The sequence below is a fragment of the Rhipicephalus sanguineus genome, chromosome 2 (genome assembly GCF_013339695.2).
Source record: "Rhipicephalus sanguineus isolate Rsan-2018 chromosome 2, BIME_Rsan_1.4, whole genome shotgun sequence".
In the NCBI taxonomy this organism is placed as follows: Eukaryota; Metazoa; Arthropoda; class Arachnida; order Ixodida; family Ixodidae; genus Rhipicephalus; species Rhipicephalus sanguineus.
The window spans coordinates 90,048,324-90,072,209 of record NC_051177.1 but is presented as its reverse complement, the minus strand read 5'-3'; the positions used below and the strand labels follow the sequence as shown (position 1 = coordinate 90,072,209).

The window sequence follows — 23,886 nt, the reverse complement described above, 5'->3', positions numbered from 1 at the left end:
CAGGCAATGTTGGACTCATTCTCTGGTGTTTTCTGGGTGAAACTGCACGAAAGACATTATATTTGTTCTGTCCACTATCATTACACGAAAAGACAAGGACGCTACATTGCACACATGCACAGTGTGACCGCAAGCCCGTCGAAGCACTTGCAGCTTAGACAACAACCACATAAGCAGATAAAGATCAGAACAAGACAAATAAACGAGAGCCAGAAAATAGGGGTGCTCAAGTGGAAACTGCAAATTATAGTGGAAAACTGAGAGCTCCGATGGGACGAAACGCTATCGTATATAAACTGCCACTCTAGTACTCCCCGGATGTACAGTGGATAATCTTTCTGGCAGTAGAAAGCAGGATCAGAAATTCTCCCTGATTTGACAAACGTCGCTTTTATAGGATGAAAAACTCGGCGTGTCAAATAGCGAACTAAAGCTTCGCATCAGAGACAAAAACTGGGCGCACACGCATAAAGCAAATAAACAGAGTCTAGCTAAGAAAGATCACAAGGTACGAAAAGAGGTTGCCCCTAGCAACACGCAGTGAACCCGTCATTACGCGCGAGTCATCGCGCTCGCAAAGAGCTATTTTGCTACTCCGGTTTCGTAAAACTGGACGTTGGCAGTACGCGAAAGGAGCCTCGTATCAAATTCACGCTGCGAAACCCAAGAAACAGCAGCGCGGCTTCTGCCGTCGCAGGTCACCGCTTTCGGAATGGGCGCTCACGATGTTGTTTGTTTCGTTTGCGCAGTCATTATATCGATACGAAGCCCATGTTTTCGTAGTCTGCGTATGCTCAGCAACATAACAAAAAATACTAGGCCCTTCTGCGCAGATTGCGGGGACGTCGATAAATATTTCCCGAGAGGGGGTGGATTAAACGGAAGCGCTGCCTATTTGCGCAAGGGATCCACAAAGCGCAATCAACGCAGTAACCTCATCCCAGATTTCCCTTAATAGGGATACAATGTCGAGCTTAGTACATCATGAAACGTTTCTTAGCTCTAGTTATTTTACTTGCTGCTCGGTATCGAAGTTTTGTCTCCTTGGTTTAGTTTTGTTCTGTCTGAAGAGAGGGAGAAAAATATTAAAGAAAGGACTGCGATGATGCATTGCCCAGGTTTCAGCAGCCCGTGTGAAGTTGTGTGAATTCCAGCGAGAGCAGCGTAAGACAGAATACGAGAGCACAAGCTCAAGGAAAAATAATCCTATGTCTAGAATTGGGCGAGCTGAACATGTGATGAAGTCTGTAGCATTAAGACACAAAAATTCGGCAGATCCCACGCGTTGTGGAAATCAGTTTCATGCGAAGCAGTGAGCGAGTACTTCTATGCTGTATTTTATGGCTTTGAGCGAAGGGTTACGAGGTGGATCGACGTGTTTTTGTAAGTGCAGAAGTTGTGCGCACATTGTGGGCTTACCAGGCACGTCGACAACACTGGCGTTTAAAAGGTAACTTACGGTGCGACGTAACGTCAGCCCTCACGTTAGAGTACATATGTCAATATTATCGAAAATAAGCGCACTTTATGGTGCAATCATGTGAATATCATATGTAACTTTCGTTAATGTATTCCTCCGAGGTCGAGCAATGCTTCAATATAGCTTGCTGAATCATAGGAATACAAATGTAATGTCTATTAGACTGCTATAAAAGCGGAGCCAACACTGGAACCACAGACGTTAATATGATATTACGCCTGTATCGTAGGAGTACATATGTAGTGTTTATTGCTTTCTTGTAAAATTAGATAGCCAGCACCACAACCACAATCGACGTTGAACCCACATTACGCCTGCATAGGCTGTTTTTCCAAACCAGTTTATAGACCCGGCGTGGCTCTGTGGTAGAATACCTGATTGCCACGCAGAATGCTTGTGCTCGATTCCTGCTGGGATCCTAATTTTTATTCTTTCCATTCGTCGGGTCAACGCTGCCGATGTCGGTTTTTCCTAATGCTCTCGCATTTAAATTACCAATGTCTGTTCTCATCGTTCCTGGGTAGATGTAAACTGTTAATCACCTGTGGCGCATACCCGTACACCGTGGTCCGTGGTAAACGGGTATGTGCTACACGTGTCTGGGGGAAAGGGTTTGACGACGTACGCGACAGGATTTTCACGTTATTCATGTCATGACCCGACAGCGATATTGGTCAAATACTCTTGCCCTCCCATGACAATTTTGGTGTATACCAAGTTAAGGAGGCGATCATGAGAGCACCCAGACGTAGGCGGCTAGATAGATAGATAGATAGATAGATAGATAGATAGATAGATAGATAGATAGATAGATAGATAGATAGATAGATAGATAGATAGATAGATAGATAGATAGATAGATAGATAGATAGATAGATAGATAGATAGATAGATAGATAGATAGATAGATAGATAGATAGATAGATAGATAGATAGATAGATAGATAGATAGATAGATAGATAGATAGATAGATACGATCAAAGTGCCAAAGGTTCGCTAAAAATGCTTCGCATTTAATAAATGTTGTGTATTGTAAAGCGCTGAAAGGGGTAGATAGGAGGAATACTTGGCGGCATTTATGTCGGCTGTTGTAATTTAAGGCAGAAAACAAATTCCTTTCGTGCCCATGCGAAAAGAAAAGTTTAGTTCTTGAAAGCAGTTTCTTACACGCTTATCTTCTTCCATGATTTTGCCTCGGTTATGACTTATTACGATAAAATAACAAACGTGTCAGTTGCACACTCAGGGATAACACTGAGCCTGTTTGGTTCTCGCAAAAGATATAGATATCTTGGAAACAACTAAGTGATGGCCACGGCAAAATAGATAGGGCGCAAATATGTTTGTTGCTGTTTTCAGGAAAAGCTTGTACTGAGCCGCTTAGGTATATCACATCCGCTCTCCCACTTGTGACGTTGCTTTACTAACTAGCTCAAGAATCTGCAACATAACAAACATGAACATGCGCACGCACGCACGCACGCACAGACACGCACATACACACACACACACACACACACACACACACACACACACACACACACACACACACACACACACACACACACACACACACACGCACGCACGCGCACACACACACACAAACGCGCTCGGGCCATTGCCATCATCAGGGTTACCTGAAAGGAGGCTTTTTCTCATAAAGACCCTTTTTGTGGAGAAGCCAGTGTTCGGGCACAGCACTTGAATGGCGTTGCCGCTTATCGCGACCTTACTCTTCAGTGGTAGTGTTGGTGGGCATACTTTTAGCCTTCCTCGCTAAGCATTAAAATATGGCGTAAAATAAGGAGGTGATCTGCAGTATGACAATCGCATAAAGGGCAAGATGGACAGAGTAAGCGTTGTCAGTTTAGAGCTTTGAGCTTATGTGGCAGTAACTTGGGCTCAACAAATTTTACTGTCGTATAAGCTGTGATTTTCAATGCCCGTTTTTGATGGCATAGACGTAGACATATATGACATAGGCTTAAGGACCATGCAGAGTATGCTTACAACGTTTTTTTTTCTTTTTTCTTTTTTTTTTTTTACTGCGGAGTTATTGTGGTCGAGGTTTACCGTGTTTAGTAGATAGAAAATTATCATCGCCATGAACCGTCACGCGTTCTCTTCGTCCACTTCTTCATCGCCTTCCTCTTCTTCCTCTTCTGCTTCGCTCCCAGAAAACGTGCGCCGATTAGTCCGGCGTGGGATGCAATAAATATGATGGGCGAGAGAATGAGTACAGAGAGAGATAGAAAAAATATAAACAAAGAGAGCAATTCTTGGAGAGGCGAGATTCGAACTTGCGTCCCCACTATTCGAAGGTGGGCGTCGTAACCACTCGGCTATCCACGCATGCTAGCAGAGCATAGCATGGCTTTGTATAGTATAGTATAGTATAGTATAGTATAGTATAGTATAGTATAGTATAGTATAGTATAGTATAGTATAGTATAGTATAGTATAGTATAGTATAGTATAAGATAACAAGAAGGTGGAAAAGAGATGTGAAGTTTAGAAGGAGGGGAAAAAGAGTACAGAAAGAGAAAAAAAGATGGAAATCAAGAGCGAGAGAAAGAAAGAAATAAAAAAAGAGAGAAAAAAGGGAAGAAAGACAGGAAAATACAGAGAAACAAAAAGACATAAGGAGAAAGATATAGACAGACACAGACTCAAAGAAAGATAAAAATGATAGCAAGCATAGCCATGTGTAGTATAATATAGCAAGGGGTGGGAAGGAGACAGGTGAGAGGGTACAAGCCTAGCCAAGCTAGGGCCAGCTAGGTGCTCACGAACTCTACTGTGGCTCAGCGTTGCGCGACATAGTGCAAGGTGCGCTAACTTTTTCCGTAATAGGAGCGCAATCTCTTGAACGTTACTCGACAGACGCTTTGGCGCCCACGCAAACACGGCAGCTGCATGTGCCTTTCTTGCAATTATAATCTCATTCGTAGAACAACTAATACATTCGAGCCTAATATCCTCTAGTTACCTCACTCATTTTTTCGCTGAAACTCATCGCAGGCGACTTTCCAGCAAGTGACAACAACGCACTGCACATTCTGCTGAACCTTGAACGTTGCGTTGGATTTTAATTTTCCGAGGAGGAATTGCATCCACAGTTTACGCGTCTAAATCCTGGATGAGCACTATTTGAAGCAAGCCAGAGCGCGAAAGTGCGCTGTCGCAATACTGCTGGCAGTGCTATCCGCGCAATTCCGCAGTTGCGCTATTAGCGGCAGAAGCAGTATGGAAGACGTCGCGTCTAAACAAAGCAGTATTTCCTCGTTACTCCCGGTGCTCAGACCTTCACCCTTTCACCTTTACGCTGCGTGCTCGAAAGACAAAACGAGAGAAAGACGGCCGGAGGATTGTCCGAAACCCGTCTCGGCCGGTCCGATCCGGAGTCGTTTTATGGGAGCGCCGCGGTTCCGCCCTTGCGGGCGGAAGGCGAGGAGGATGAGGCGACCGCGCTGCTACCCCGATACGCAATGTGAAAGCACCCCAACTTCCGCTCCGCGAGTAAAGCGGCCAGCCGCCAGCGCGAAGCTGCGGCGTCGGTATCGATCCGTCGATGGCGCCAACGAGGCGCCGGTATGGTGGCGCCATCCTTCGACACTTCCTCAAAGCCACATGTCGGGAGAGGAGCGAATGGGAGAGGCTGAGAGGGAGAGATCGCGAAATTTTGAGATAGGGTGCAGACAATGAGAGAAGCTGGCCGCAATAAGAGCCATAAATGATCAAAGAAACTGAGAACAATGAGAGATGCTTGCCGCAGGAAGAGCCGTGAATGATGAAGGAAAATGAGAAATGGAAATTCGAAGATATGTGGAGTTGAAGTTCAGACATCTTAAGACGTGTGTGCGTGCTTGCGTAAGTCTGTATGCGAGAGAGAGGGAGTGAGTGAGAGGAGGGGAGGGAAGAAGGGAGGAGAGAGGAGTCGAGTCTGGAAATAAAGGGAAAGCAGAAATAACGTGTCGTAACGCGGTGACACGAAAGGCTTCAGCTGGAGTCTGCGCGCTTGGTCGCGAGAGAAGCCTTTTGTCGGGCGCTAGAACGCCGGCTAGTGCGACGTTGCAAGAGGCGAGGCATCTGGTGGCGCCCTACGCCCGGTTCCCGAAACTACGGTCATGTCGCCTTTGCCCGCAAGTCCTCATTTCGCGGCTCGCTCATTCGTTATAGTGATCGTTCGCACTTTCTGTTTAGTTCCGTTTTCTTCTTTTTCTTTCGCGCGTGGAAGCCTCAGTGCTACGCGGTTGGGATCACCGGTTAAGCCACTTATATGTTTTCCCATTTCCTTCGTAATGTAGGTTGCGAAACGTATGATTGCACAGCAGTGGACCTCATGTTTCCTGAAAAAAAAAGAAAAGATAACAAGAAATGTAGGGGACTGTTAGCCAGATGATAACTTCCATATATAAGTGTCATGAAAAAAAAAAAGCCAGGCCTGCGCGGAACGCGCAGCACAGTCACAGTGAAAGCTGGAAGAGTGCCCTTTTTAAAGCCCATTATAAATTCTCTTGGGGCAACTAATACGAGTGCACATGCAAGGTATCCACTACGCCATAAATCATAATTTTTGTGTAGTAGGGAAGCACCCACTATGCCATCATTTGTCTTTCTTCGGATAAGCGAGGTACCCGCTACACATGTAAGAGGCATTATGTGCACGTTGTGGATGCTGCATGCGGCTGATGACTATGAACAATTATGACGGAGCACTTCGTAGTGGTTGGGATGCTTTAAAGTACACACTCGTTGCGCAATTAGCATTGTGTGATGCCTGGTTGTTATTTTGCTCTTCTGCCACGTTATATTTCATATATTAACGCGATTTGCCCGACATGACGCCTGTATATGGTCTTTTTGTAAATCAGTCGCAAGCACAGCGTGGCTCTGTAATAGAATACTCGACTGCCACGCAGAGGGCCCGGGTTCAAATACCATAAGATCCTCGATATTTTTTTCTCGTTTCTTTTTTTCTTACTTAGCTCGACAGCGGTTACGGACACCGGCGGCGGCCAACTACCGGCACTGTTGTTGTGATCTCATAACACCTTTCGCTGTAAAGGTGCATTCGCACACTTAGCATAGGCGCTGCATGCTTGTATTTCTGGCACCCGAGAAACAATTTTTTAACACAGATGTCGCTCGGTGTTGGCGGACTCTTTTTCCCGTCGCTTTTGGTTACGCAATAACTATAACTCAAATGTATTCCACAGAATTACCAAATAAGGAGGATTGACGGTGGCATGTTCTTTTATGAACAGTACAGTCGGTACACCCCGCGATGTTAAAGAAGTGTGTTCAAGAAGCGCGATGTAAAAAAGTGGAAAATATTTATGTGCAGCTATTGCATTGTGTATTGTTCATTGTGCTCGCATGATACTCGGGTGATACCAGGGTAACAGATATAAACACTGTAAACAGCTTAACGAAAGATTTGTGGCGGAAACTGAAAACAAGGAAAAACCAAGCAGAAGACAGGGTTCAGACAGCTAACATTTTTTTTTCCTCCTCCACCCAGCTTCGATATGAGTTCAGATAAAGAGCAAAGGAGATGCATAAACACTATAGTGTAACATTTAGCCAATTGATTAAACCAAAAGCGATCGCAATGTGCTGGAATGTCAGTAGCAGTTAATAATATCGTAAATCAGTAAATTGCCCCCGTTTTAAACTACGCTTTATTTAAGCCTGACAGGTTCTAAAAGAGCTATAATGATAATAATTATTGGAGTTTAACGTCCCAAAACCACGATATGATTATGAGGGATGCCGTACTGGAGGGCTCCGGAAACTTTGACCACCTGGAATTCTTTAACGTACACCTAAATGAGAGTACACGGGCCTCAAGCATTTCCGCCTCCATCGAAAATACGGCCACCGCGGCCGGGATTCGATCCCGCGACCTTCGGGTCAGCAGTCGAGCACCATATCCACTAGACCACCGCGGCGGGTAGTCGTAATGATGTGGATAATACATTACAGTAGTGACGGAGCTCGTAAAACATACACTGAAACTACTTGGCGCTCATTAGTGGTTGCATGACCCTAGCCAGGTTGAAATAATTATTAATCAAAGAAGGCAAAAAGGATAACCAGGACCACCTCGCTTAGCTACCCTGCACTGGGAATGCGAAATGGGAGAAAATGCTTAAGCTAAAGAAAGAGGGAGAGAGTTATCAATATTTAGTCATATGGCCGGAGATGTTAGCCAGGTGTCGGGTGATGAATATGATATATACAATGATCCCAAATCCACACCAATAATACGTACAGTCGCAAACACACATATACACACAAAAGAGTCATTCATAAAGTTACGTTAAGGCGAGCAGTCCTCAAAAACACCAACAGTGCTTTTGTGTTGCACATCGCAGAAACGATGCTTTGTCACGGGCCGAGAAGGTGCCGCAGCTACGAGCTCAGAGAAAGAAAGAAAAATATATGTTGGTGTCGCCAACACAGTGAAAGTTTTTCTGTTCTGTATCACAGACGATCACCCAGACCAGAGGCCTTCAGTTCACGTGCGCGGAAATCTTGACGTAAATAGCAGACCTGTGCAAGCGTTGTGGAGCTATGACTGACCTGATTACAGTTTTGTTTAAAATGTGTGCCATGGCTCAAGTGTATACGTAAACATCTCAACCGGCATTTGCTAAAATACGCGATATAAAAGCTGATGGTTATGCTTTTTTCCTCGCCGATGCTATCCCCCGGACGCAGCTAGCGGATGTGACGAAGCATCCTTGGGTGACCGCGTAAGTATTTGCACTTGCAGCATACACGAAGCCCAGTAACTCTCTACCGTTGCACATTGACCAAATGTAGCCGATACCACAGGCGTAACGTGAGCAAATATTTATTGCACGAAAAAAAAAATAGAAAGAAGTGTGTAATTGATTTTTCCTGTGCTCAAGGAATCCTTTCTCCTTCTACTAACAAAGCGTTCTAGCACATCTACCATGAAAAAAAAATTGTATCTCTAGTTCCCAAAACAAATATATATTTCATTTGAAGTGGAAACTGCTACTGTGCTTTAGCCTGTGGTTTAACCTTTGGTTTGAAGAGCCTTGATCAGTCGCCTCGACAGTTAATAAAGTGGTGTGAAATTTAATCATATACATCAGCAAGTAAGTTATGCTAGCGAGCTTAGAAAAAAAATATGCGAGCACATCGACGTAGGGACGTTATTGTTAGGAGGGCAGAGTGTAAGATCTTACTTATCGTGTGTGGACATTTGGCAGAACGACATGACTGCTTGCCGCGGTACGAGTGCTGAAAACCTCACGCATGTTTTGTGCCTTTCAGCGGAAGCAAGACAGAATTGGAGTTGGAGCTGCCCATGAAGGAAGTTGTACAGGTAAATTGAACTAGATTTTTCGGGCCTTTATTAAATGAACAGGGGAACACGTAAGCTTAGCGTGTACGTAAGCAGAAAGTCAGCAAGTAACTAGAAACATGGACGTTTCGGATAAGTGAGTGATACATTTTTTTTAAAGGGTGTTGATACAATTGGCCGTATAGATTCCCAAGTTAGAGATATCTGTCAATTGATTTACTTGCGTTCGCGGGACAAAATTGGCTATTTAAAGAAAACTTCGAAGCAACGTTCACACCTCAAGATAAGTATTTTTCAGTTCCACAAAACGAAATTGTCTTACCAGTTCTAGTCATATCCATTTCATAGGTGCTTTAGAGGTTTCGTAAGAAGTGCTGAATGTTTGAACATACCAATCCTTTCAGTTCACCTGTGCCAATTTTTTAGATCTGGTTCCAGTTCATTATGACCTCTCAGATAGCAGTTTCTTTTCTGTTCAGTGCGCAAAAATTGATGACCTAATGTCGAAGGTAATGTGTCCAAGATGTCTGCCGGAAGAAATTTAAATGTTTGCTAGTGAGGTGAAAGCACCAAGCCATATGCAAAACGTCACCTTAAAGTATGTCTCTGCTGTTGGCCTATCGCAAATTAATCGCGCGATTCATAACGTGCTTTGGAAGCTTGTCAAGCGCACCAATATGTTAACGCAAATTGACTGTCTCACACAAAATTCTCGTTAGACAGTCTGTTCTCTGCAAATATAAAAAGTTGAATGAGTGAAAGTTGCAAGTGGCTTCTTACTAGTTTGTTCCTAAAATATTCAGCATGGACAACGGTTACGGCGCCCACAAAAGCATTTCTGAGTTCTGTCACATATTAAATTCATAATTTACGTCGTCTTCACTTACATACAATTAAGATGTTCTCCACATAAGATGAAGTCCTGCATATACGACAGAAGTAATCGTTGTCCACTATTTTGTGTTTGTTTTCAACGTCAGAAACATTTATATATGTCCAATCTACAATGCATGAAGAAGAGTTGCACTGGACGTAACCAGCCGCGCGATTATCTGCGCTGTGCCAGCAACTTTATGCAGCACCATATTGCCCAGCGTACTTTTTTATTTCTTGTTGCTAACGAAAAATGTTTTTCAGCAGGTTGTTTCTTGTATATAATTATCGGTCGGCGCAAGGCGAACCTGCTAATTAAATGCGAACGGGGCCCGATTACAGTGACACGTTCTACTCTTGAAAGTGAAGCTCAAGCGTCCTCCAAGTTTTTGTACATATTGAATATTGAACGTACGTGAGCCTGAGTGAGTGCTACGAAATGTACGGTTAAACTTGCAGAGACGTTGGACAAACTTAAAGATCCGACGACAAAGAGTGTGCGCCTCTATCGTTGTGATTGGGGCGCTGCTTGGTTTTTTTATAGTCTAGAAATCGCGAAATAAAAATTTTATTATATGCGACACTTTTGAAAATGTCCGAATATTTGCTGTGAGGTGACGATATTTAGAGTTTCAAAGCATTTCCGTAGCAGCCAGCTGCCTAACGGTGAACTAACTGTCGTAATAGAGTTCCCATTCGGTATGTGCGGCAGTTTCAGTTCGAAAAATGCTTGACGATGTATATGCAGCTGCTTTCAGAGTATCGTGTCCAGAACTAAAAGAGTAGAAAAGTTCCTGATGTTATACTACGGCAAATGATTTTCCTTTGTGTTTACAAGTGAACGCTGACCGTAATAGTAAGTTCAAACGAAGCAACATGCACGCGTGCCTCTTGTTTCTTGCGCCGAGTGAATATTTTGTACATTTGCGTCCCATTATTCAATACACCGTCATTACTGTGTGCCGTATTTTCACACGGCTATATACCATTGAATGAACTTCTGAGTTAATTTCACATACAAATGAAAACAAACACGTGCATATTGTGTTAAGACCAACCGAAGGTTAAGGTCGAGTAGCACTCATATTTGAATTATATGTATTACATGGCTTGAGTGGGGCAGCCTCTGCTTTGTTACTATGGCCATTTAAAACACTTTCACATATCACTATATGCCGTAAGAAGGGACTACATATGACATGCAAAATGACAGCTGCGTTCTTTTTTCCTTCTACATTTCACTTGCTTTCCTGAATTTTCTTCACAATGTGGCCTTTCTCCCAAATTATTCCCGATTCACATTCGATATTCGTCGGTGCTATTTTCGCTTGCTGCTTTTTACACATGAACTGTCATTCACATCAATATTATGATTGTACATACTTTGAGTAAACGAGCCAGAGACTATGCCACACATTTCTTGTTCGGTGAAGCACACGTCTCGGATGTCTTTCAACGGTATGACAAAAAATAAATAAATAATAAAAGACTTGTGCTGGAAATTAAGCCACTAGCAAACCTTTTTAGGACGCAGGTAATTATGTACATAAAGTGCATTTCTTAAATATGAGGCTTCAACAAAACAGCAACATACTACGAAGATGTTACTACACTCGCTATTTCATAGCTACGTATTTTGTCCGACCAATCAACGACTTACTCAGCTCTCGCTGGATCGTTGTAGTCGAGTCACGAAACGAAGAAGCAGCTTTCGCTGTCCAAGGACCGCATTACTAGACATAGATCACAGACAAAAATGAAGAACAAACTGCTTCGCCCATTCGGCTTACATTATCATCGAATTACCGCAGGTTTCTCTCACCATAACGTCTAGAAGTATATAGCAGCGGCACGTTGTTTTTGCCAGAGTTAGATTATTGTTCCAGAACGCTACAAAAGCACTCGAATGACCAGGCAAATGAGGTTTCACAACATTTTTTCCCCCTATCTTGCAGACCCACATCATTCCTTGCGTGGACGACATCGACCCGGACGTCCTGTCCAATATGACTTCTTTAGGTTGTTTTAAGGATAAAGAAAAACTAGTCAAAGAGCTTCTCAGCACAACGTAAGTATTCCAATTCTTGCTACTTGCCACAGGTTGCTGTGCCAGGATGCGTGAAGTAGCCTAACGAGAGTTTGGGAGCATATAGTCAACATACACAGACACGCAGATAGCAAGTTCCGATGTCTTGCAAACACCCTCAATGACTAATTTAACTAATAAACTCACAGCGCTATTCAAATTTAGTTTCCTATTGGGTGTGGATCATCAATAAATTTACTGTATTACGCTTATGCAAATATTATTAGTTTGTACAAAGGGAATATGATTTCCACATACTGAGTCTTCCGAAGTGACTTGCCGTATTCGTAGTTTTGAATAGGTTTGGATATTTTTTTTGTTTCTATACTTACTGAATAATTTAGCGCGACGATGCCACAACACGTTTGATACAGTCACCGTGAGGTTTGTTTCGTTTCACTTACGTGTAAATTCCAGAAAAGTGGTCTCTACAACTCCATCTTTGTCTCTCGTTGTAAACATAAGCTGTTTAGCAGTAATCAGACTATGATTCTGTTTTGCCCAGCTGGTATTGTATGATATAGCTTATAATCTCCTACTGATAGACTGTCCCGTGCTTTGCGAGTGTGTGCCAGTAAGCTACGACACCTAGTGTTGTCGCCCACAATGGCTCAGCAGTTTAGCCACGAAATATGCCTGTATTTTTGGTCGCCACGATTTAGGTAGTGATCTTTTAGATGAAAATGTTTTTTCTGTACTCTTAAGCATATGCTTTTAAAGTGCGCCAGATGGGAGCTTGTCGATTACCCATTTAAGTCTTATGACGTTAACTTAGGTAAAGAGAACTAAGACGCTACAACGTTCGTTCTATGATTTTAACCTACTCAGCAGGCGTTTGTTTTTCAAGCAAAGCTTGTTATAACTCCCAGATATCGGTGGCAGTGTCGTAAGCGAAAAGCTCGGCACTGGCGAGGGTACGAAAATGCGGCTCTTGAAAGTGCGCCGGTCATATGCGTATTTATATCTGCCATTTTCCGGTAACTGATACTCTCTCGATCGTGGGCTTGTTGGCGATCGGCTGTTTCTGATATGGCAATCTAATCTTTTATCAAGGTGACATGTCACTTCACGTTGCCGCGTTTCATTGTTGCCTGGATATGAACGCACGACTGCCGTTGCTGCCTGTAGTAACTGAAGTGTTGCGCTGCTAAGCATGTGGATGAAGGTCCAATTCCTGGCATGGATGAAGGAAAAAGTTAGGAGGGAGCATTGCACAATGCGAAAGAAAGAAAAAAGAAAGAAAGAAAGAAAGAAAAAAAGATAGATAGATAGATAGATAGATAGATAGATAGATAGATAGATAGATAGATAGATAGATAGATAGATAGATAGATAGATAGATAGATAGATAGATAGATAGATAGATAGATAGATAGATAGATAGATAGATAGATAGATAGATAGATAGATAGATAGATAGATAGATAGATAGATAGATAGATAGATAGATAGATAGATAGATAGATAGATAGATAGATAGATAGATAGATAGATAGATAGATAGATAGATAGATAGATAGATAGATAGATAGATAGAAAAGTAATGAGTCAAGTACGCACATTGCTCCAGATTTTTTTTCACTTGTAATTGGTTCTTGTAATATTAAATAATTCTGCTAAATTATCGGTTTTGGGACGTAAGACCCCCCCAAAATAATTAATTTTCTTAAATTTCTGTTCGCATTTGCTTTACCCGACTGCTGGCGGCTTAAATTCTGAACTGCCATTGTTTCTTGCAGGCATAACACGGAGAAAGTAATTTACTTCCTGCTGCTTGATCGCAAACGTAGAAAACCGTCGTACGAAGATGAAACTGAAATCATCATCCGCAACCGGTCTGAATCGGGTAAGGAAAATCGACGTAAGTCGTTGGCTGCAATCTTTTCCCTTCTATGACTCGCTTTAGCTCGTAGGGTTAAAGCAAATATATCGTAGGAAGTGCGCACTCTTACGAATACTCACAGCCCCTGTCACATTTGTCTCGAATGTATTAACTGTATCATGCGAGGTCTGTTTGTGTCAGTTACTAGAGGCCTCCTTCGGGTCGAGATAATTTTCTGCTGTACGCGTTATTTGTGTGTACAGCCGTCAGCACGGTTAACTCGAACGCTCCGCCGTGTGGCCTCAACCGGCTTCGACTGACGCAAGCGCCGCCAAGCGCTGTACACGGTACCTTTTGCACAAGTAAACGATAGATGGAGCGCGAGTCGATCTCACTGGTAAATTCCTGTTTCTTTTCTACCTGGCGTGCTGGTCGAATACACTCACTTGGCGGGTCCGTTTTCGTCACGTTTCGCGTGCGACAACGCTCTCACACGCGCTCATGAAATTCATTGCCGTATGCTTATCTCAGCACGAAATGGTTCGTTGCCGAGGTAAGCATACGGCAACGAATTTCCTGGGTGCGCGTGAGAACGCTGCCACGAGCGAAACGGGGCGAAAACGGACCCGCCAAGTGAGTGTTCTCGACTCGCCGGTCACGCAGAAGAGAAAGAGAAATTTACCAGTGAAATCGACCCGCGCTCCATCTATCGTTGACTTGTGCAAAAGATACCGTGTCCAGCACTTGGCGGCGCTTGCGTCAGTCGAAGCCGGTTGAGGCCACACGGCGGAGCGTTCGAGTTGACCGTGCTGACGGCTGTACGTGTGATTATTGTAAGTAAAATAATCGTCATCCGCCACCGGAACTTGTAAGTCGGGCGATAAATTAGGCTAGCATCTCCGGATATACCATTAAGAATTTCTATCTCCATGTCTATCTCTAGATGAGTATATCATTGGCAAGCATTCGTATTCGCGTATCTTAGAAAGACCACAATCACTGAGAAGAACGGCAGGTACGCACGCTGTTAGCACAAGGCTTGTTTTTTCCGCTAATCACGCATGTTGTATTTACTCAAAATATAAACAGAAAACAGTTAGTAGAGGATGTGGAAGAGTGTGTCATTATTTACCTGAAAAGAAAAAAAAAGATGTTCAGTTCGTATATTATGTAGGAGAGCATTCGATATCGAAATTTCGACTTAGACCTTAATTGGGGCTCCTTATCTTGGTAGGAGCTGAAGAACACCATTTAATCGCACATTTAGTACTTCATGTACTCCTTGATCGATTACTTTAACTGTGTCTGCTTACTTGAGAGCTGTGCGAACCGGATTCATGTGGAAGGTTAAGGTACTCAACAGGGATGCGTAACAGCTCTAAAAAGTTGAAAAGAAAAAAAGAAAAAAGTAGCAAGTGACACTATATAGCAACCCAAGACTTTTACTGTTGTTAGAGACTAAATGGCACAATTGCACTGCTCAACACTGTGCAGTGTACGGAAATGTTACCTTGCCTCTTTGCACCGTAATCAACCCTCCGAACTTCGTCATTGGGTGTGTCCAGATAAGATCGAACACGAGGTCCCGGTCACCATTCCCGATTGTGATGAAATTTACTGTAGGTCTAGGCATTACACCCAGAACAATGGTTTCGCAGTTAGTTTTGCGGAAAAAAATTTTGTTCACCTGAAAAAAATATACAACTTGTGGCCGCAAAAAACGCTTTTCCGCTAATTTCGCTATTTCTGAATTTTGAGCGCACCTAGGGAAAAAACGGTGCACTTCTTCGTCACAATATTTATTCCCCTTAAATAACAAGTAAAATACAATCTTATGAGTCTATTATTTCCCTTGCTTGTCGAAGCACGTTTGAAGAAAAAAATCACAAACTTGGCAAATCGCACAAAATACCTCTATTTCAGGAATTTATTGCTGCAAGCAAGTTAAAGTGAGGATAATAAAAATCGGTACATATTAACTTTGATACTTTCGCTCTCTTTTAAAATAATTTGCGTGGTTTTATCGCGCTCGGTTTTACTTGATAATTGGGCTGAAACATCAGTGATTTACCAAAAACGCCGAACTTTGAAAATAATTTTCTCAAAAAGGCCATTTTTAATTTTTTTTAAATCCCTCTGATTGAAGTCAAGGACGTCCTTTACCATTGTGCAGAAAAAAACGTTGCATTATTTTGGTTGCTAACAAGTTATAGTGCGTCAAATGTGACCATGCCAGCCTAGCGGCCGCGTCGTTCGTTATGGGTTGAAACTCGGATATAAGTTGCTAAAAATACTTGTACGTGACATAAACACAAATCAGCCGCTCCACACCAACAAATGCGCAGCCCGGTGTCATGGTTCAGCAAGCTTTGTCTTGCGATCAGCCGCTTGACAAACCCGCAGCAGCGGCCGCTCGATGCTGCGGGAGCTGACATTACTTGAGTGCCGCTTCGACTGCGGATGAGCTCCGCTTGAGCGCCAAACTACGTTCAGAGGACAAACGAGAGAAGGAATGCATCACTGTGAAAGTTAAAGGCCGTTAAGTGCTAACAAATGTCATAGTATGCAACGAATACTCTGCCGCCAATTTCCCAGTGAGCGCCTCCAGTAGTGCGCTCATGTGTTGCTTTCTCTCTTCGGATGGCCTAAATATTATTAGGTTCATTCTGTGAGCAACATATGGCACAAAAGAAAGCCATTGACATCTAAAGAAAGCTGTCATATGTGCTTCCGATGGTCGAGCAACTCAAACTGCAGTTGTTCATCTCGTGCCAGAACACTTGTGTCAGCCGGCTGTGAAAAGAAGTGTGTCCAAGTCCTTCACTTCATTAAAGAACCGCTTTTACAATACTGTATTGTTGGGCGTCCGCAGATAGAATATTCAACGCAAGTCGAGCGTTTATCACGATATTATGCGGCTTCAGGCATAAGAGCAGGGAAAAAAAATACATCCGTGCTGTATTGAAGGCGCTCACTGGGAAATTGCCGGCAGAGTTTTCGTTGCATATTATGATATTTGTTGGCACTTAACGGCATTTAACTTTCACAGTGATGCATTCCTTCTCTCGTTTGTCCTCTGAACGTAGTTTGGCGCTCAAGCGGAGCTCATCCGTAGTCGAAGCGGCACTCAAGTAATGTCAGCTCCCGCAGCATCGAGCGGCCGCTGCTGCGGGTTTGTCAAGCGGCTGATCGCAAGACAAAGCTTGCTGAACCATGACACCGGGCTGCGCATTTGTTGGTGTGGAGCGGCTGATTTGTGTTTATGTCACGTACAAGTATTTTTAGCAACTTATATCCGAGTTTCAACCCATAACGAACGACGCGGCCGCTAGGCTGGCATGGTCACATTTGACGCACTATAACTTGTTAGCAACCAAAATAATGCAACGTTTTTTTCTGCACAATGGTAAAGGACGTCCTTGACTTCAATCAGAGGGATTTAAAAAAAATTAAAAATGGCCTTTTTGAGAAAATCATTTTCAAAGTTCGGCGTTTTTGGTAAATCACTGACGTTTCAGCCCAATTATCAAGTAAAACCGAGCGCGATAAAACCAAGCAACTTATTTTAAAAGAGAGCGAAAGTATCAAAGTTAATATGTACCGATTTTTATTATCCTCACTTTAATTTGCTTGCAGCAATAAATTCCTGAAATAGAGGTATTTTGTGCGATTTGCCAAGTTTGTGATTTTTTTCGTCAAACGTGCTTCGACAAGCAAGGGAAATAATAGACTCATAAGATTGTATTTTACTTGTTATTTAAGGGGAATAAATATTGTGACGAAGAAGTGCACCGTTTTTTCCCTAGGTGCGCTCAAAATTCAGAAATAGCGAAATTAGCGGAAAAGCGTTTTTTGCGGCCACAAGTTGTATATTTTTTTCAGGTGAACAAAATTTTTTTCCGCAAAACTAACTGCGAAACCATTGTTCTGGGTGTAATGCCTAGACCTACAGTAAATTTAATCACAATCGGGAATGGTGACCAGGACCTCGTGTTCGATCTTATCTGGACACACCCCATTATGCTTGGGAGCGCGTAGTGATAATCTGCTTACTTCTTGTTTGTACGAATTTCTTGCAGAGCAGAATTGAAAATGAAAGCACGAAAATATGTATTGATTCGTCTACCCACAGCACAATGTAGTGTCGACAAATTAGCGCATTTCATTATCTATTTTTTTGAAATTACACTATTTGGATTCCCTCGCTTGGTAAAACATGCTGTGAACTTTCATCGCCTCGTTAACCATGGCAGTACTGGTCACCGAAGAATTTGCATTGATATTCACAGTAGCGACTACTGAACTTGTGTATCTTGCAACTTACGCTCTCATGTCCCACGACAGCTGATCCTCCGCGCAAGAGAGTGGACACGTGTCAAGTCAATGGAAGGTCGGGACCACGGTGAGTGCTGTTTCAGCGAAACTTACGCAATTCACTCAGAGGAGACGAAAAGTGAATCCAAGGTCACAAAGTAACCTGTAACATTTTCACTCCAGTTGCTTGACAGCTGTGTTTCAGTGTGCGAAAGAAAATAACGACAATGCGCTGAAGCATCCCGGTTTCGCGCGATCATTGCGCAGTTTCCGAGTATTCCCACTGCCAGATGTGGAACCGCATATCAGTACGTGTTGGTTTGGTGATGCACGATGTGCGCATATATTTGTCTGCATGCGTTCGTGTCTATTACTGGTGGCACACGGTCCCTTTTGATCGCTATCGGGCCTGATCCAGATCTAATTTCACGATCGTGATTGGCTTCCTTACGCAATCTGCAAGCGGGGTTGCCAGGTCGAAAAGACAAAAAATAGCCAAGAAGAAATCGGCGAAAACTAGCCAAAATGTAGCCAACTTGGGCGAAAAACAGTAAAAGTAGCCAAAAGTAGCCACGCGTGTGTGGAAACAACTGCAACGTTGTTACTAAGGTGACTAAATTCAAGAGCCTTTTGGTGGAAATGTAAACAAGTACAACAAAAACCCTTCAAAATCACAATTTCTAAGATTAAAGCATATATTATTAACTTGAACAATAATTTCGTGCAGGATGACGGAGTTTCTTGCGCTGTTGCAGAAATGGCATTCTCTTCACGCATCTTGGGTGACTTTTCTTAAAAAGGCTAGAAGTACCAGCGACAGTAAAAATGAGTACTTCGTGAGTGTGCTCCAAATCGCAGTTGCTGTGATTGGAGCATATATTTTGCTCACTTCCGTAATCGCTTATCGCGTGATGACGAAGCCCCAGCAATTAATATTCTCGAGTCGCAGTGCGCACCTAATCCGAAGAAACGACACAAGCAGTCCGTCATATATCCGACTTTTAATGTCGATGAGTGCAGAGCGTCCTGGAATGCGGAGCGCTTTCGGTTGTCCTGTTCACTTCCAATTACAGTTTAAAGTCGCCATCAGCAGTAGGTGGTCTGCGAATTTAGGCGCCATGCAATAGTTTTCCCGTGAGACCCATGCACTTATCCAAAAGTGTTTTGTGTAATGCTAGCGCCAACTTGATATTTGGGAGCTGCAAACACACTTTGGCAACCACGTTTTGACACCGCATGCTTGAACCCCAGCGGCTGCGACGTCACAAGCTATTGATAATTTGGTGCAAATCGAGGCAACTAGCGAAAGTGTAGCCAAGTAGCCAAGAGGTTTTTTTCTGCCGCCACCGGCCTAAAAAAGTAGCCAAATTAGCGCAAAGTAGCCAAACCTGGCAACCCTGTCTGCAAGAGGGAGCCATTCATTGTTGAGAAATTTGATCCTGATCGGGTTCGATCGCGATCAGCAGTGCAGCGTGTGACACCGGTATATAATTAGATGTGTGTTCGCACCAATGGTGCGTCGGGTGATCTAACGTCAGCTTTTGATCCCCACTCGCCCACTATGTTTTTTTGTGCTCCTCTAATCAACAGCTGATCTCATGATCATCAGTTCCCTCTACCCACAGGCTTAGGCTTGTCATTCTCGCGAAATTCACAGAACTGGTTTAGCACACACTGTTTATTACCTGGTGTTTATTACCTAGTGTAACTAAAATTGGGTGTATATAGATATATATATTTTTTTTGCAGATATTCATTCGATATGTTGAGCGATGGATCACCGATTACACCACGGCGGTATCCGTACGGGTAAGCATTATTACTGGACGACTGTTCAAGCGGCAGATCGACAGCCCCAGAGTTCACATATTACGGCAGAATGTGTTGAACACTTAAGGGCGTGATAACCTTTGCTTTCCATAGCAGCATTTGCTACATCAGTCACAAAGATATACTATAAGGCAGGATATAGCTTGTCAAACATGGACTTCATTGTTCCTTTCGTGATGCTATTTTTTTAGAGAAACAAAGCACCTGGACTGCTTGCCTGGTTTCGTTTTTGCACGTGTATGAAGGAGCGTACATGTCGGACGTTGCTGCTCCGCTGCAAAGAACGAATCAACACCGCATCAATTACTCGCAGGAACTTGATACAAACGGTGGTGTCAATCAAGCAGTTCCATTTGTTGATGTCAAGTCTCTTGCGTATACTCCCACTTGCGACCTTGACACAGGCCTACAACACAGGCAAATGTCTTCTGCTTTCACAAAGTAATAACTCACTTTCGATTTCCGAATAAGGCATGGGAAACTCCTGCGCTATCCGCGGTGAATAAACGATGCGCCGCTGACGCGCTGTTGCGTGCAGCTTCCTTAGGAGCTACGAAATTACCGTAGGCTGATTTTATCAAGCGTGTTGTACATAAATGCGAAAGGTTCCTGCTTTGTCGGTGCTCCCGTTTTGGTCAATCGCAGCGACCGCAAATCGACGGCGAATGGCTGCGGCTAATCGGTAGCAGGCCAACTGGACTGACTCGGTCATCGATTGGATAACGTTACACGAATAGCCTTCGCAGCGGTGCACCGCTTTATTGAGACAACGTGTATCGCCGTATGGCTTTGACGTTGCGACGCTCTCTCTCATACGGCACGGCAGAGTGAGTCCCATTCATCATCGATGTGTCAGTGCGCTACGCGAAGCGACAACGACCCGAATTGGCAGCGATTGACATTGCGAAACCGGTTGCTCGTGACAACGTCTTTCTCAGGGAGCACGCGCGATTCGGGTGAAGAACCCCGGCGAAATTGGCGACCAGGTGTCTCCGGTTCTCGCGGTATGTTGACAAATTCTCTAACGGCTGACACACGCAGGACGCCGAGCGACGAGGAGCCAATTTGCGCCTGGCACCTGGCGTTGTGGTGTCTTTATTATTTATTAGCAGAACATCGTACATCGTACACGCGCAATGCGTACGCGAGGTCGTTTGCCGAAGTGGCGTGCTAGAATCACATTTCTCCCCGTTCGTTCGCTCAGGTTGCTATAACATGTGCCCACGGTTGCGTCGCTCTGGATACCATAGTTATGCAATGTAGCGTCATCTCTGACAGCGATAGCGTCAAGCACCATGCACACGTCTATTGGTAGGTTCTGCGTGGTCTGCACTGCGATGATTCTAACAGATGAGTAAGACGATTTGATAACTTCACGTTTACGAATCCTGAACAAAGCAGAGTGGAAGCGAAATAGTGTCAGACGGCTGTCGTGCACTCTTTATAGTTTACCGTTTATGCGAACAAGTTCATGCCTTTCGGACAAGTGAGAAAGGGAGATGTCGCTAAAGCCGCGCAGTAGTCGATGCACTACACGCAGACAGAGAATAATAGCATTAAGATATTGGGCTAGCTATATAATGCTGCTATATAACATATGTGCATCAACGTAAACCCCAGTTTCTGCCTGTTCTTCCACCCAACGTGACCGGCAGTAATATGAAATACAAAGTTCGGCTCACGTATCACACTGACTGTAACTGGAGGCTTGTCAGAGAGCACTCAAAAAAAAAAAAAGGAAAAACGGACAGGGAATGAAAGACAAGCTCTCTGTTGTATCATATAATTTATCGTGCTCTTGGGCAAACCAGATAATTGTATTTATATAACATGCAATTAGATTCCATAGTTTTTCCATTCTTTCTTCTCAGTCGCATGCTAGACATGGGTGATTCTACGAGAGATCGAACATGCCTGTCCGGTCGCAATTTTTGTTTTGCCTGGGTTTTTTATATGTTATGTGGGCACATTCAAAGTGCACGGAACTGAAAATTTTATTTCCAAGAAACGCTCCCAGCGCGCCATAAAAAATATTTGAAGGTGGCGGCGCAGGCCTCCTGTTTTTGCTCACTGCAATGTTTTCCGATTTCACGGCCGAATTTAGCGCGAACTATAAATGATGTGTCGAAAATTTTTTTTCTGGTTTCAATACGCATTATTGTGAATTACATCTATGCTTTTTTTATGCCGTCCTCAAAAGGAAGAAAATGTGAAAAAATGGCAAACACGGCCGAAATCAAAAAAGGGTCCTAAGTTTGAGGCGCCTTGGCGCCTTTGCTACTTCAAACATAAACTTGAAAACAATGTCAACTATAGAAAAGAGCCTTTGCAACATTTGTACGGAAGTTCATTTTCCTACGGGCAGCGCAAAAAAAAGAAAAAAAAATAGTTAAAGAAGCGAGTTTTTCAAAAAAGTACATTTTCAAAAAATAAAATAAAAAAACTCCGGTCTCAATTTTGACAACAATTTTTCATCGAAGAGCGCTTATGTCAGTGAACACACGGTTTTAATATCATATGTCCTCATTTGCTTTGTTTACGAGATATAACTGGCCAAAATGACCCTTGCTGTGTCTGCTCACTTCAGTGCAACTGATGGTTGTTATTAGCTTGCATTGTGCGTAAATCGCAGTTTTAATTATTCTGCTGCAGCAAAACCTTGCTCTGGTGGCTTTTCGTCAAGAAAAATGTGTTCTCAGATTTTATTTGTGTCTAGCGTGTGCAAAAGTGGGCTGCTGCCGCCCTCTAAATGGCTAACGTGTAAACAGTTTGCAGCCTACAACCATCGCCTACAATCATCAGAGTAAAGATGGGCGCGCCTGTTCAAGATATCAATCGCTTCTTCTTCCTGAAGGAATGCTTGGTCTACCTCATCGCGGTTAGATGTAGACAGGTTTTCTTTGAGGAGCGTAAAGCAATGCAAGCAGACTTCCCAAGTGTCGCGAAGATCCTCAGCCTATGACAGTAGCTTCTGGAGGTAGGCAACAACAAAAAGAGCAAAGAAAAAAAATTTGCGCAACGAAAACGTTCTCCTCAGCAATCTTCTTTTTGTGAACGCGTAAATAATCGGCACAGAACAATCGGACGTAGTCATGGGCCGCGTGCGTCGCGTGTAGCGAACAGCTAGACCAAGTCGAAACGTTTATATTGAACGGCGCCGCACAAATTATCTCATATCTGCGCAGCTGTCATGAATGCCTTTTCAGAACTGCTCACGGTTTAACATTTTATGACTCAGAGTGTCGAACCGCTTTGGGCCGTAATAATTAATTTGTAGGCCACACTCATTGTCAAAACTAAGAATAATGTCGGTCTGCATGGCGCCACCAATGACCTCTGCTGTCCTCGACGTGGGAAAGCACTTTAGTAAATTGGCAACAAAACATCATAAATTGGGCAGCTTCGGCCACTCATGGCTTAATCATGCCGCACCGCACGTTTTCTGGCTGTTGAAACGCTGAGGTAAGGTCGAGATGATACAGGAAGACGTTATCTGCGATGACGAAAACATGTGATAGCGGGAAGTGAAATAAACGGCTCGGAAATCATTGAGCTAACTTTTTACAAATCTTGTTTAGGCACAGTGTGCGTCGAATGGGGAAGATGGTTAGAGCGTACAATGCACGTAATGGAAGGGAAGCAAGTAGGCAGTGAGAAAACAACTCCATAACAGCGCCCCTGCTGATTGTGGCATTTAGTTACAGATTAAGTTGACCTTCGCTGCATACAGATGCTTTATTCTGTGTGCAAGGAGAGTTTTGACAAAGTGACCTAAACCATGTGCTCGCGGTGTCTCGCGTGCTTTTGATTAGCGAATACTGGCGGGGTAAGTTGAGGTTGTAAGCTGCAAACTGCGTACGCGTTAGGCTTTTAGAGAGCGGCAGCAGCCCACTTTTGCACGCGCTAGAACCAAATAAAATCTGAGAACACATTTTTCTTGACGAACAGCCACAAGAGCAAGGTTTTGCTGCAGCAGAATAACTAAAACCGCGATTTACGCACAATGCAAGCTGATCACAACCATGAGTCGCACTGAAGTGAGCACACACAGCAAGGGTCATTTTGGCCAGTTATATCTCGTAAACAAAGCAAATGAGGACATATGATATTAAAACCGTGTGTTCACTGACATAAGCGC

The 23,886-nt window shown here is 43.5% G+C and overlaps 1 protein-coding gene across 1 annotated transcript in view; it reads left to right on the top strand.

Annotated features, from left to right (window-relative positions):
- Positions 1-23,886, top strand: part of LOC119383347 (serine/threonine-protein kinase BRSK2) — a gene marked incomplete in the record, with an annotated part of 136,295 nt that overhangs the window by 88,900 nt on the left and 23,509 nt on the right. Inside the window, 6 exon segments of the mRNA XM_037651430.2 lie at positions 8,208-8,242; positions 8,793-8,844; positions 11,652-11,764; positions 13,522-13,628; positions 17,949-18,006; positions 19,668-19,727. Of these exon segments, the coding sequence (XP_037507358.1) occupies positions 8,208-8,242; positions 8,793-8,844; positions 11,652-11,764; positions 13,522-13,628; positions 17,949-18,006; positions 19,668-19,727 (425 nt within the window).